Source organism: Triturus cristatus, chromosome 4_1 (genome assembly GCF_964204655.1).
Source record: "Triturus cristatus chromosome 4_1, aTriCri1.1, whole genome shotgun sequence".
Lineage (NCBI taxonomy): Eukaryota > Metazoa > Chordata > Amphibia > Caudata > Salamandridae > Triturus > Triturus cristatus.
The window spans coordinates 752,857,871-752,870,415 of record NC_140585.1 but is presented as its reverse complement, the minus strand read 5'-3'; the positions used below and the strand labels follow the sequence as shown (position 1 = coordinate 752,870,415).

The following is a 12,545-nucleotide window of genomic DNA, read 5'->3' as shown; positions in this document are numbered from 1 at the left end:
GCCGGTTCCTTAAATAGTTATGACAGCGGTAGCATCGCTCTCCAGCTGGGGAGCTCACCTACTACATCACACAATGCAGGGCAGGTGGACACCTCAACAAAAGTTACTCCACATCAACCACCTGGAGTTACTAGCCATATTCCTAGCCTTAAAAGCATTTCAAAAACATATATCAGGCAAGGCTGTCTTAGTCCGCACGGACAACATGACAGCCATGTACTACATACAAAAACAAGGCGGGACACACTCTCTGCAGCTCTCTCACCTAGCACAGAACATATGGAGGTGGGCTATACCTCAGAAAATTTTTCCCCTAGCCCAACATGTCCCAGGAGTCCAAAACACCATAGCCGATCTGTTGAACCGTCAAACACAACAGATCCACGAGTGGGAACTTCATCCACAAGTTCTTTTTTTTCAAATGTGGGGGCAACCACAGATAGACCTCTTCGCCACCCACGAAAACGCCAAATGCCCAAGCTTCGCCGCCAGATATCCACACCCAGATATCCACACCCATTGTCCAAAGGCAATGCAATATGAATGAACTGGTTAGGCAGATTTGCGTATGCTTTTCCGCCTCTCCCACTCATTCCACTAGTGGTGTGCAAACTACAGCAACATTCCTTAACTCTCATCCTAGTTGCTCCAACTTGGGCCAGACAACCGTGGTACACCACATTGCTGGAACTCTCCGTAGTTCCGCACCAGAAGTTACACCTCTCTCCACTCCTCTTAACCCAGAACCATGGAGAGATCAGACACCCGGACCCAGCTCAGCTCAACCTTGCGATCTGGCTCTTGAGGTCCTAGAATTCTGTTACCTTAACCTTCCCCCTGACTGTATGAATGTCATTAAAGAAGCTAGACGGCCTACCACTAGAGCATGCTATGCAGCCAAGTGGAAACGTTTTGTAATATATTGTCATAACAACAACACCAATCCCCTAGATGTGTCTATCCAACACATCATCGGCTACTTACTACACCTCCAAAGATGCAACTTAGCCTACACGTCTATTAGACTGCATCTTGCGGCCATAGCAGCATATTTACAAAATAGACAAAATCTATCACATTTCAGTGTACCTGCCATAAAAGCCTTTATGGAGGGTCTCAAAAGAATAATTTCCCCCAGAGTACCACCTTCACGTGTGGAATGTAAACATCGTTCTCACAAGACTAATGGGGCCTCCATTTGAAACTCTACATAAATGTGAGCTACAATCCTTAACATGGAAAACTGCTTTCCTAGTAGCCATTACTTCTCTACGAAGAGTTAGCGAACTACAAGCACCAACCATTCAGGAACCCTTTCTGCAAATGCATCATAATAAGGTTGTTCTCCGAACTAATCCTAAATTCCTTCCTAAAGTCATTTCTCCCTTCCACCTCAATCAATCTGTGGAGCTGCCCGTATTCTTCTCGCAGCCACAAACAGTCGCAGAAAGAGATTGGGTGGACATATTCTACCTTTTATAGATACTCTAGAAGGTGTTCTTATTCTATGAATTTGATTACCAAGGAATGATATTTCACTAAAAATCAAAGCTGATTGATTACATTTTAATTTAGTATGACAATGAAGTGATCAGTGACATTCGTTACTGTGATTTCTGATTGAATCATGGGTCTGAATCGTGATGCACAGTGATACCGAGACTCTTGTTCCTCATACTCTTGGAATTTTCTTGCAACTTTATTTTTGAGGATTATGCATCTATAAGAAAGGTTATAGAGACTAGCACATAGCTAGCTCAAACTTCCTGGTCAGTTGTTGCAAGTGATGTACGAATTTCCTGCTTTAGGTAGTCAGAATCTCTTTGTGAATCAGCAGGTGGAAGATTTTTGGGATGTTCGGAAGTGATATGTGTGTGTGTGCAGTCTGTCCTTGCTGTAGTAGGCTGGGCCAGGGTCGACCAATAGATTTAATGCTTTTGTCTTGTTAGTTGACTTGACAACATCCTTTCAATCATGGTTAATTATTTTGACATTGGTTCGTAGTTGTTTTTTTCACAATAATCGAAGAATAAAACACATAAAACAGGTTTTTTATGTCATTACATTGTCTCATGGAATTAGAAATGCATGCTTTTGTGACTGATTTGACATGCAAAGTTTTATCTTAGAGTAGTGTTACTTGAATCAATCTATAATGTCTACGGTAGATTGCACTCACTTTAAAAAGAAATTGCGTTTCTTTCATTTTTACACTTCGGTTGTAAAAGGCAAAAGAATGGCTGCGTCACCTCGAGTCCAAAAGGTCCTTTAGCCATTACTTGGATGGACGGAGAATGATAGGTTGTTAACTCGGTGTTGGCTGTGGTGTTTTCAAAGGGAAGGTGCACACTGCACTGTATTATTCTCAGTTCCCCTTTGTTGCAGATTTAGGTTTTGCAGGACCGTGGCTGTTCTCCTTTGGGGATTAATACCAAAGCTTTGCAGGTCCACATTATGAGATTAATTCCATACCCTTGCAAATCACTACTGTTTTCACAATTCCTCTAGGCTAGATTGAAGTTGCAGTGGCCCTTTTTCTATCCTCCCATTTATATTGTTAAGGATGCTAAAAGAATCTTTCTAAGATTAAAAGGAATGGAAAAGTAATCTGTATGAGAAAAAGCTATTCATGGATAATATGAAGTATAGCTGTGAAAGAATGTCCATTAGAAACAATTTTCCCAACAGTTAAGTTATTTGCCAATTACAGATAATTTGTGAGTACGAATCTGACCTAGAACGTGTTTTAAAAACTTTGTGTAGCGTTACAGGATTTTTCTTTTCTAAGACTGGCTTAGTAAAGGATTTCTGAAGACTTTGGGTTCACAACCCAGTGAGGTTAGCAAGAGGTTGTGATGATATGAATGAATCGCCTGTTGTACAATATGAATGAATAAATTGGAATGAACGTACCCATTTTGAAAATAAAGATATTGGAGGCTCAACACTAACAAAAATAGATTAGCATCACATTGAATAAATCTCAGAAAAACCATGGCTGTGAATGTGATGGTTTTTTTTTTCCAGGATCCCACTTCTGAGAAATTGGGCATAATTAGACAATTAAGATTAATCCACGCTTGGTGATCTTAACATCTTTTACCAGCTGTATAATAATGGTGGTTAACTAGCATTATTTAGTGATCCCCTAGTGAAACAAATATTATTGTGAAGTGTTTGCTTAAATTTCCTCCTTTTGCATTATGACCAGTTACTTATTCATTACATTGTTGTGAAGTAATGCATGTATTGTGTTTTTGTTTTGTTAGATCCAACCTTGAAGAACCTTTCTCAGGAAGTTATTGAGCTGCTAAAGAGCTTAGTTGGGCTGGAGACTTTCTCCATGGCTTTTGCTGCCGTTCAGAAACAGGCTAATCAGAAAAGAGTTACTAGAAAAAAGGAAAAGGCCCTGCAGGTAAGCCTTGGTCTGACAAAGTTCTATTTTGTGGGGTGACATTACCTACTCTACATATCCTGAGCCTCTATTAGTTTTTCTTGTTTTCATCTGTTTCACAAGCACAACTCCTCACCAATAGTCTTTCCTACTTATAGCACCAATAGTTCCTTTTTAACCTCCAGTGTAGTGAACTATAACATAACATGACGTGTTTTTTTTCTGATTCATTGAGTTGATTATTGCACAATGAGTTCATTCATCTGCGGTCCAGATGGTGTCAGGCACAGGGGCTTATAATAATTGTGGTTTGTCTATCGGAATGAATTCAACCCCACCTTTGTAATATCATGCCCCATGTATGTACTGCCACCTCAGCAGTGTGCTTCAACCACATAACACAGCATCACTACCACCTCCATATAACTTTACTACTACCATTTAACACTTTTCTGACAACAAGCAATGCAGCAGACTACCGCTAACAAAACACACTGTAGTGTTTTCATAATTATGGTAGGTAGTGCCGGCTTCATCATGAATCTGGAATCAAGGTTGTAGCCATATATTGCCAACCTTAATGCCCTGACATAATTTACTTTTTTTTACTGCACTCTTTGATACGGATTCAGAGCTCTTGTCAGGTTTCTCCTCATAGTTTCCTGTTAAGAATTTCGGTATGATTCTTTAATTCTCCTCCCCCCCACCATTGTACCAGCTCCAAACGAATGTCCTTCACAGACCCGTATGAGTACTGTCTGCGGTGCCTGACCGCCAGGCATGATGCTCCTTAAGGAGTGTGAGGCATGCTATTCATGGCCTACACCTGAGAAGGCCACAGTTAGACTTGATGGTCCATATCTAGGTCACACTTTCACTCTTCTCCATAATTCAAGTCTTAAAGGGAGTAAACAATAATGCACAAGAAAAACAAGAAATAGAGTTATCAAGACATCATTTGAAATATAAAGGTAAGTCACCTCAGCATAATCTGCTTCTGGCAGTCTTCTTCTTCTTCAGAGCTGGAGTTGGTGGACATCACCCCACCTCAGGACCGCCAATCTTGGCCTCAGAACCTTCCCCAAGCTCGACCGCCTCATATTCCGCTAGCAACACCGGAGCGGAAATACTCCTGAGTTTACTGCGACAGGAGCAAACCTCCCATTATTTATCCATACTATGTGGAACATGTTCTGCGTGCTTAAGCCCCCTCTGATGTACCTCTTTGTCCTAAAAGACCATGTGGGGCTCCGCTCAGGTTCCTACAGCCAGGTTCTTCTACAGCATTGAGTGTCCACATTGTTCCATGAGGAAGTGCAGGTCGGATTGGTACTGCCAGTGCCTCTATCACCTTCAACTCCACATTCACAGCTGCTTCAGCCGGCATCCGATCCTCTGCAGGAGGCACTGACTAGCCTGATTAAGGCCCATTACTAAAGAAGATAGGCTCAAAGATTGGTACAAGAGGAGGAATACAGGACTGGTAGAAATACTTCCCATAAAGCCTATTGGCAGAGAATGCATGAACTCTGCGGGTCTAATGCAGTTCCAACCACAAATGCCAGAGGGATAAATCCAAGACTGAGATGACAGTAGTGGCCACTTGTTCTCAACTCCTTCTTCAGACTACACTGCAAAATGCCACTGATCTAGACACCTCCCAGGATATTAACACTGATGCACCAGCAGGCCCGGCACCTGCGGAGATGGCGTTTTTCATTTGGAGTTTAAAAAGGCAGCAGAGCACCTAGAGCTGACCCTGCTGTCAATGGACCTAAAATCCAGTAACCTGACAGAAGTTCTGCAGCCTGCCTCTTCATCAGCTGAGGTACTTATGCCATTTAACGACATTCTGATGGAGCCTCTTAGTTATGCAAAGTACCAACTAATGACTACCCCAGCAGGGAACAGATCTTTGGCACATAATTACAGGCTGGCACCAGGAGATCTGCCATTGCTTTTGGCCTACCCATAACCAGAGAGCCTTGTGCTTCAGGCTTCATTGTGTGGCAAACAAAGCCTGGGGTCATTTCCAATGCACACACCTGATCGAGAGTCCAAGAAGCTTGAGGACCTTGGAAAGAAATCCTTTTCAACAGGAATGTTGACTCTTTATCCCTCAAATGCTGCATGGCTTTTGCGAAGATACTCGCATACCTTATGGGGCACAGCAGCAATGAAGGTACCCAACCTGCCGGCCGACCTGTAAGACAATTTTAGTGAAGTGGATTGCTATGGTTAAGATTCACCTAGACACATAAGAGAAGGATGGGACACAGCTGAATCAGTGGCCAGGGCCATGTGCTCCTCTTTTTCTCTTCACAGGCATGCCTGGCTGAGTTCAACAAGGTTGTGGGGGGCATACAAGCCACACTTAAGAATATGCCATTTGACCCGGTGCTTCTCTTTGGGTACTAAGTGGACGCAGCCCTGGAACTTGTTAGAGCCAAAGAGCCACAACCTGTTCCCTTGATCTAGAGCCAAAGTGCCACAGCCTGTTCTCTGGGTGTCCTGTCACTGCAGGAGGATTACCAGCAGCTAAGAAAGTTTTGCCGCTTCCCCAAGGGATTCTAGTTTTGCAAGTATGAAACTGCTCAGGTGCTTCAGCAGTAACAACTGAACCCCTTGGTCAGAAAGGGAAGGAGCAAAAGAAGAGGCCAGCAGTCTCAACAACTCTCCTCCTCATCCCCCTTCTCTTCCACACCACCTTGGAAGCCTATTTAGCGTGTTACTGAAGCAGCTACATCCTGTTTAGGACTGATTTCCTCTTTAAACTTAACATCTGACTAGTGGGTTCTTCAAATTGTAGAAAGTGGGTATGCCCAACCTCTCCAGCAAGCTCCTCCTCACATCCTGCCCCAACAGCCCTTTTATTCAGAGTAACATCTGTGCATACTGCAGAAGAAGGTGGCAGCCATGCTGCAGAAAGGGGTGGCGGAGTTTGTGCCAGAGCAGGAAATTGGGCAGATGTAGAACTCTCTGTACTTCCTGGATCCCAAAAAGGACAGCGGTCTCCGTTTGATCATAGACCTCAGGCTCTTGAACTTTACCTGCACAAGGATTAGTTACAAATTCTGTCCCTGGTTCTTCTGGTGCATGAAGTGGAAAACTAGATGATGTCCCTCAATTTCCAGAACCCGTATTTCCACATTCCGATCCTGTAATATCGCAGTAGGTGCCTGCATTTCATGGTAGGGTCCACTCATCTGTAAAAGAGTTTTGGTGGAGCAGCCAGGGTGCCTGACTCCGGACCACGGGGTTCACGGTTCGATCACCGGCCCTGGACCACGGGGTTTGCGGTTCGATCGCCGGCGGCAGGTTAGCCCAGCACTATGTGACTCTGGGCAGTAGCTCGCTTAATCTTCCCGACAGCCCCCAGCGCCTTGACACCCTCGGGTAATAGTGCGCTTTACAAATACTGGATTTCATTTTCATTTCTCATTACTATGTTTCGTTTCGTGGCACATTTCAGGAGGTTGAATATTTCAATATCCCCATATCTTGACAACTGGCTGCTTAAAGCCAGCTTGCCACACATGGTGTCTAGAAACTTGCAGGCAACTGCATCCCTGCAGTTCAACTTGGGTTTTTCCATCCGTCAGCATATCCAATTCATACCTAGAGCCCTCTCAGTGCCTCCCGTCCATAGAGGCACTAATGACAATGATACTGGAGTTTTCGCCTCTCTACGGAGAATCCTGGGCATTCAGGTATGAGGGATAACATTTTCCAGTTGCAACAGTTCTCCGCCCACTGTCTGTCCGCTTCCAGCTCCTCATCCATGAATGTCCTGTGGCAAATAAATAGCTCACGAGTAATGCCTTTACAGGAAGTGATTCAACATGAGGGAGATCTTGCAGAAACCATTGTGAATTCCTGGAACACTGCGGCTGACCTACCCTGGTGGTCAGTGTAGGAATCTGGCTCTGTAAATACTATACCAAAGTAAGGTATAGGGTGCACAGAGTCGAGTGGACACAATGTTAGTCACTGGAGACTGGGTGCACCCACAAGAGGTACTGGTTGCAGGTAAGTACCCGCGGTTTCAGGGCACAGGCCCCAGGGGTTTAGGCAAGCACGGGGGCACAAGGCAGCACAAAAGCTACAGCTGCACAGGGGCGGCCAGGTGCATGTTGCAAGCACAGCGTTGGGCGTCCAATGCAATCCTATGGAGATTCTTCTTTGTGGACAGAGGCGGCAGGCATCGAACCGGAGGGTGCAGGCAGAAAACCAGTGACAGCCCAGGCAAATTTGGATGTTGGGGGTCACAGGGGCACTGATGGTCAAGCTCCCCAAAGCCCAGGGGCTCCGGGTGCAGAGGTCCTTTTAGACATCGGATTTCTTCTCACCGGGCCGGTCACGGTTGGTAAGACCTTTCAGATTCATACTGCATGCGCCATCGTGGAGGTCAGGATCGATGGGGAGACTTCACTGGACAGGTGAGCCACTCAGACTCGGGCTGTAGGCGTTGGGTGCAGAGAGTGCAGGACTCGTAGTTCCAGGTAGCACAGGATTCCTTGGAGTTGATTTCTTGGGGACAGGTCCACAGGAGTTTTTTTCGAAGGCAAGAGTCCTCCCAGGGTATTCCAAGGTCGCTGTCTGTAAGACAGGTCGCTGTTTTGTTGCAGACTCTTCGAAGCTGGAGACAGGCCACTAGGGCTGGGGCCAAGGCAGTCGTTGTCTTCAGGTTTATCTGCAGGGTTTGGCTTCAGGGATATCTTCTTTCTTCTTAGTACAAAAAGACAATGTCTCAACTGGTCAATCATGTAAAGGGCTCGTTAGGTATTGGAATTAATCATAGCGAACACGAAAAGAACAAGGGAGACCAAAGAGAGGGTAAACGGTTGTTATTTGTAGATAGAAGCACATAACACAACTAAATTACAGTAACCATAACAACCATTTGAGCACTGGGGGTGTAGTGGTGCGTGAAACGGCACAGTGACACAAGTGTGAGGGAGCAACGTGGGGCAGCGCAGGGTAAATGAACAATGAGGGTCGAACAAGGTATTTACAAAATGTTAACAATTACAAACATCATTTCATTAGTAGAGAATGACCCTTTTCAATGCCGCAATTGGTGTTGTAGAGTCGACGGCGTTTCGACCTCTTTACCTTGAGGTCATCATCAGGACTAAGGTTACACATGAATCAATAGGTACTTCTGCTGGCGTGAAGGGAGGAAAATTCACGATGACTCAATCAATAGGGAGCAGAGGCGTCTGAGCGACAGTAGTAGAATTACTGTAAAAGGTGTCAATAAAGGAGGGTTATTGGCACTTGTGAGGAGTGGTGTTGGCGGCGCTCGGAGGCGTTTGTCCGTGGTGTGGAGATTCGCGTCCGGTGAATAATTTCTGGGTTAGGAAAAGCCAGGATTGGTCCGGTCTCAGGAAGCCGAGTGGACGAGTGAAGCGTCTGTAAGACAGGCCGCCGTTTTGTTGCAGACTCTTCAAAGCTGGAGACAGGCCACTAGGGCTGGGGCCAAGGCAGTCGTTGTCTTCAGGCTTATCTGCAGGGTCGGCTTCAGGGATGTCTTCTTTCTTCTTAGGTCGTCGCAGATCGGAAGACCAAGGTTCAGGGGTGCCCCTAAATGCTGCTTTTAAGGGCAATACAGGTCCTGGCACGTTGTAGCCAATGGTCTAGGGTGGCTAAACATTTTGTATGTCCCCTCCCTTTGGAGGGGTGCGGGGGGGTCACTTCATCTCAGGACACCATAGAGGTGGTCCTGGCTGTGAGGGGACACACCTCTCCTGACTACTGATTTTCCTGCCAGCCTTGCTGACAAAACTGTTGCTTGGTCAGGGGGGCGAGCATCTTCACCGGCTGGAGAGGCCCTGGCTAGCATAACAAAGGGCAGGAAACCTTTGAGGCTCGCCACCATGAATGCTGTTCCTGATTGGGGATAGGTGAGAAGCACCTCCACCCCAAGCAGGCTTTGTTCCTTACCCACGAGAGCACAAGGGCTATAACCTCAGGGGGTCAGAAACATAGCTGTGTGTGGCAGGCTGGTGCAGACCAGTCAGCTGTACACCAGGGAGTTGGTCGTTTTCCAGAGGGCATCTCTAAGATGGATTCCACATTAGACATAACTCCTTCGCCTCGCACAGATTTCATTATTTTAAAAAACGGAAGCAGACTTTTGTATGTCCTTTTCCAATTAACATAACCCAATTGAAAAGGTTACTTGTGTATAGACTTTAGCCAGATATGTCCTTCTCGAATCAGACTTTGATGCCTTGCTTTCTTCATGACCATAATCTGTTAAAAGTGAGGATGATGAGTATGTTTGATAATCTTCTGCCACCAGGGCCACCTTGAAATTGGTTTTCACTTTGATTTGCTGAATGCCAGCAAGAAGAGTTCCTACTACGCGTGGGGTTTGAATAGCACCAAAGGCATTGGAGTCACCCTTTCCATTTACAGAGATGAAGTACAATTTGTTGACCAAAATTCTTGGAAAACTCTAAGATTCTCTTGTTATTTAATGACACTTTGACTGGCATGTACAGGTGCCTTGGAAAGTTTACAGTCAGCGATTGCTGTCCTTAGGTCAAGACTTTGGAATGAGAGCTAAATAACCCAAAATGTATTTCAGTGCTTACTACTACAAATGCTTCCAAGGGTAATTTCTAGGTTGATCAGCACCTTGGTTTAAAAAGGAGATTAGGTCTCACTCTATAAGAGATGCACAGAAATTGGTCATGCTGCAACTTGGATGTCTACCACATCTGTTCAGCAAACATTGTTGTCTTGATTCAAAGCTATGTTCAGTATAGAAGAGCAGTTTTCTTTTCTTCAGTAGCATTTGTTACGATAGGTGCCCTATTGTCCCTTGGCTTCTGTTCATCAAGTTGTTGTCTCTTGTCTTTTTTGTCTTAGCCTCTCTGAGGTATGGAAAATTAGGGAGAACTGACTTCAGTGGCGCATCATCAGCTGCTCTACATCACCTAGCAACTTATGGTGCTGCGTGTCATCACTATGGCTCCAACCACAAATCTGTTTAAAGTTTTCAGGTCCAATGTGCTTCCTGGAGAAAAAGACAATTAGGAATTTTCCAGTAAATCACTTAATGAGGAAAAAAATTTACCAATTGAAATTAACTTCTCTTTTCTTCCTACAGGCCGTGGCAAACCCTGATGTTGCTGCCAAGAGGAAGTTAAAGAAACACAAGAATAAACTGGAAGCAAAAAAGAGGAAAATTGAGTTTTTGCGACCGGGCTACAAGGCAAAGAAATCACGGAGTAATACACTTAAGGATCTAGCAATGGTTGAATGAAAGGTTTCAGTTGAAACATCTGTGTTTCATTTCATTGTGATGGCTAAACCAAACAGCTTCTGTAAATACTGGACTTCAGAAATATGGATTCTTAGTGTTCAGCCTTCGACCTGGAATCTCTTTGGATTAAATTGAGAAGTGGCCACTGCTTTGAACTGTGCGGAAGAATAGCTTGAACTTATTAATTATTGTACAGTTTATAGTACCAATATGTATTTTTTAACTTAAATGTGGATAAAGAACCTCTTTACACAGCCATCAGTGTAATTTTTGTTTGCCTTTTGTTTTAATTAGTTTTAGAAGATACCGTACTGAGACAGGTTATTACTATCGGCCCTGGACAGCAGTTTAGAAATATTCTTCAGATGGGCATATGCAGGTAGAATATTGTCCATTGGTGGATATATCAATTGTGTTTATTTGCTTTACATATCCACCGTTTAACTCTTTCTATTTTTTGAAGACAGGTTGTTGGGAATGTCGATTGTTACTGTCCTAAGCATTTGTTTTATTTATTAATTTATTTGGGCTTTTATCATGCTAAACATGCAGTTCATTGTCAGCTCTCAGCGATTTCTGTGGTTTATATAGGAACTAATGGGGGACTACATCTTCCATCGTTTTCACATTTAACAGAGATTTCATGGATTACAGAATGTGGCTTCTTGCAGATGGACAGTGACCCATTGAACATTTTGTGGGAGGTTTAGTTGGAGGTGCTGTAATTTGGTAAGATTTTATGAAAAGCTATATTTTTTTTGCTGTTTTAAATGTTGACGAGTGACAATGGAAGATCTTTGAGCAGATTGAACAGTTGTGGTGTTTTATCCAAATCGAGATTTGCAAATATTGGGTATTTCTTTGGCGGTTGTAAGTATCAATGATGATTGGTTGTTAGGTTTTCTGGACAGGTATGAGGGGGACTGTGCCCGCAAGGATTGTCCAGACCAGTCGGATTTATTTGGATTATCCTTGCAGCGCCCATTGACCGCTTATTCTTCAATGTTAGTATCCTATGTATAAGTGCTGCAAATCACCTTACTTCCCCATTTCTCATGAATACCATAACGTCGAAGAGCAATTGTTTCTTGAACGATTCCCTTCTCCCCTGATGTCTGAAAGCCTTCCCTACACAACATGCAGTTATCAAGGTTTTTTGTATCCTTTGAACATGTTGCACTCTAGCGGGAAGTGTCTGCTGTAGGCAAATATAATACATTTGACATGTTTTCATAATCACCAGCAGTACCCTTCAATCCACATATGTGGTATTACACTTTACGTCTTCTCTACTGCCTCTGATTGTAGTGATTGGTGATTCCAAGTCTTTTTTTCTAGCCCAGAACACTTAATAATCTTATTTTTTGCACGTTTCACTTTTTGTCTTGGTTTGCATGAGTATTTCGAACAAGGTGAGTTATGTTCCTGTCAGTCCCCAGTCACTCAGAAGTTACAAGCTTTTATAAATACAAACCACTTACCACCTCTGGAAGACTGCTTTCTCCTGTGTCTGTTCACGAAAATGTTTTCTATTTTTCATTGAATGTCTCCTAGTGAAACATATGTCTTCTATAACAGTCCTTACTGTTACAGATTAACTAAATAGCGCAACTTTGGGACTTTTTGTGTTGATGTGATATCTTAAACAATAATTTCACTCGTGTTGCCTCTACAACCCACTGCTAAACGTTTTACGTTTGGCCCATGTGTACTAAATCTGCCTGTTTTGATTTTAATAAAAAATAGCCAATCTAGGACTCATTTGATGAAGAGCATTATGAAACCAAAGTTCATATCGGGGTCAGCAAATGTAATGCTAATAATAAACAGTTTGAAACACTGAGCGGCATGCTAATGCCAGCATATTAATTAGAC

At 43.8% G+C, this 12,545-nt stretch overlaps 1 protein-coding gene across 1 annotated transcript in view; it reads left to right on the top strand.

Moving 5' to 3' along the window:
* The window catches only part of UTP20 (UTP20 small subunit processome component), a 1,051,825-nt gene extending 1,040,897 nt beyond the window's left edge, over positions 1-10,928 (top strand). Inside the window, exons 61-62 of the mRNA XM_085653318.1 lie at positions 3,270-3,415; positions 10,515-10,928. Coding sequence (XP_085509444.1) covers positions 3,270-3,415; positions 10,515-10,670 — 302 coding nt within the window. The 3' untranslated portion in view covers positions 10,671-10,928. The remainder of the gene's footprint in view (positions 1-3,269; positions 3,416-10,514) is intronic.
* Positions 10,929-12,545: the final 1,617 nt, after the last annotated feature.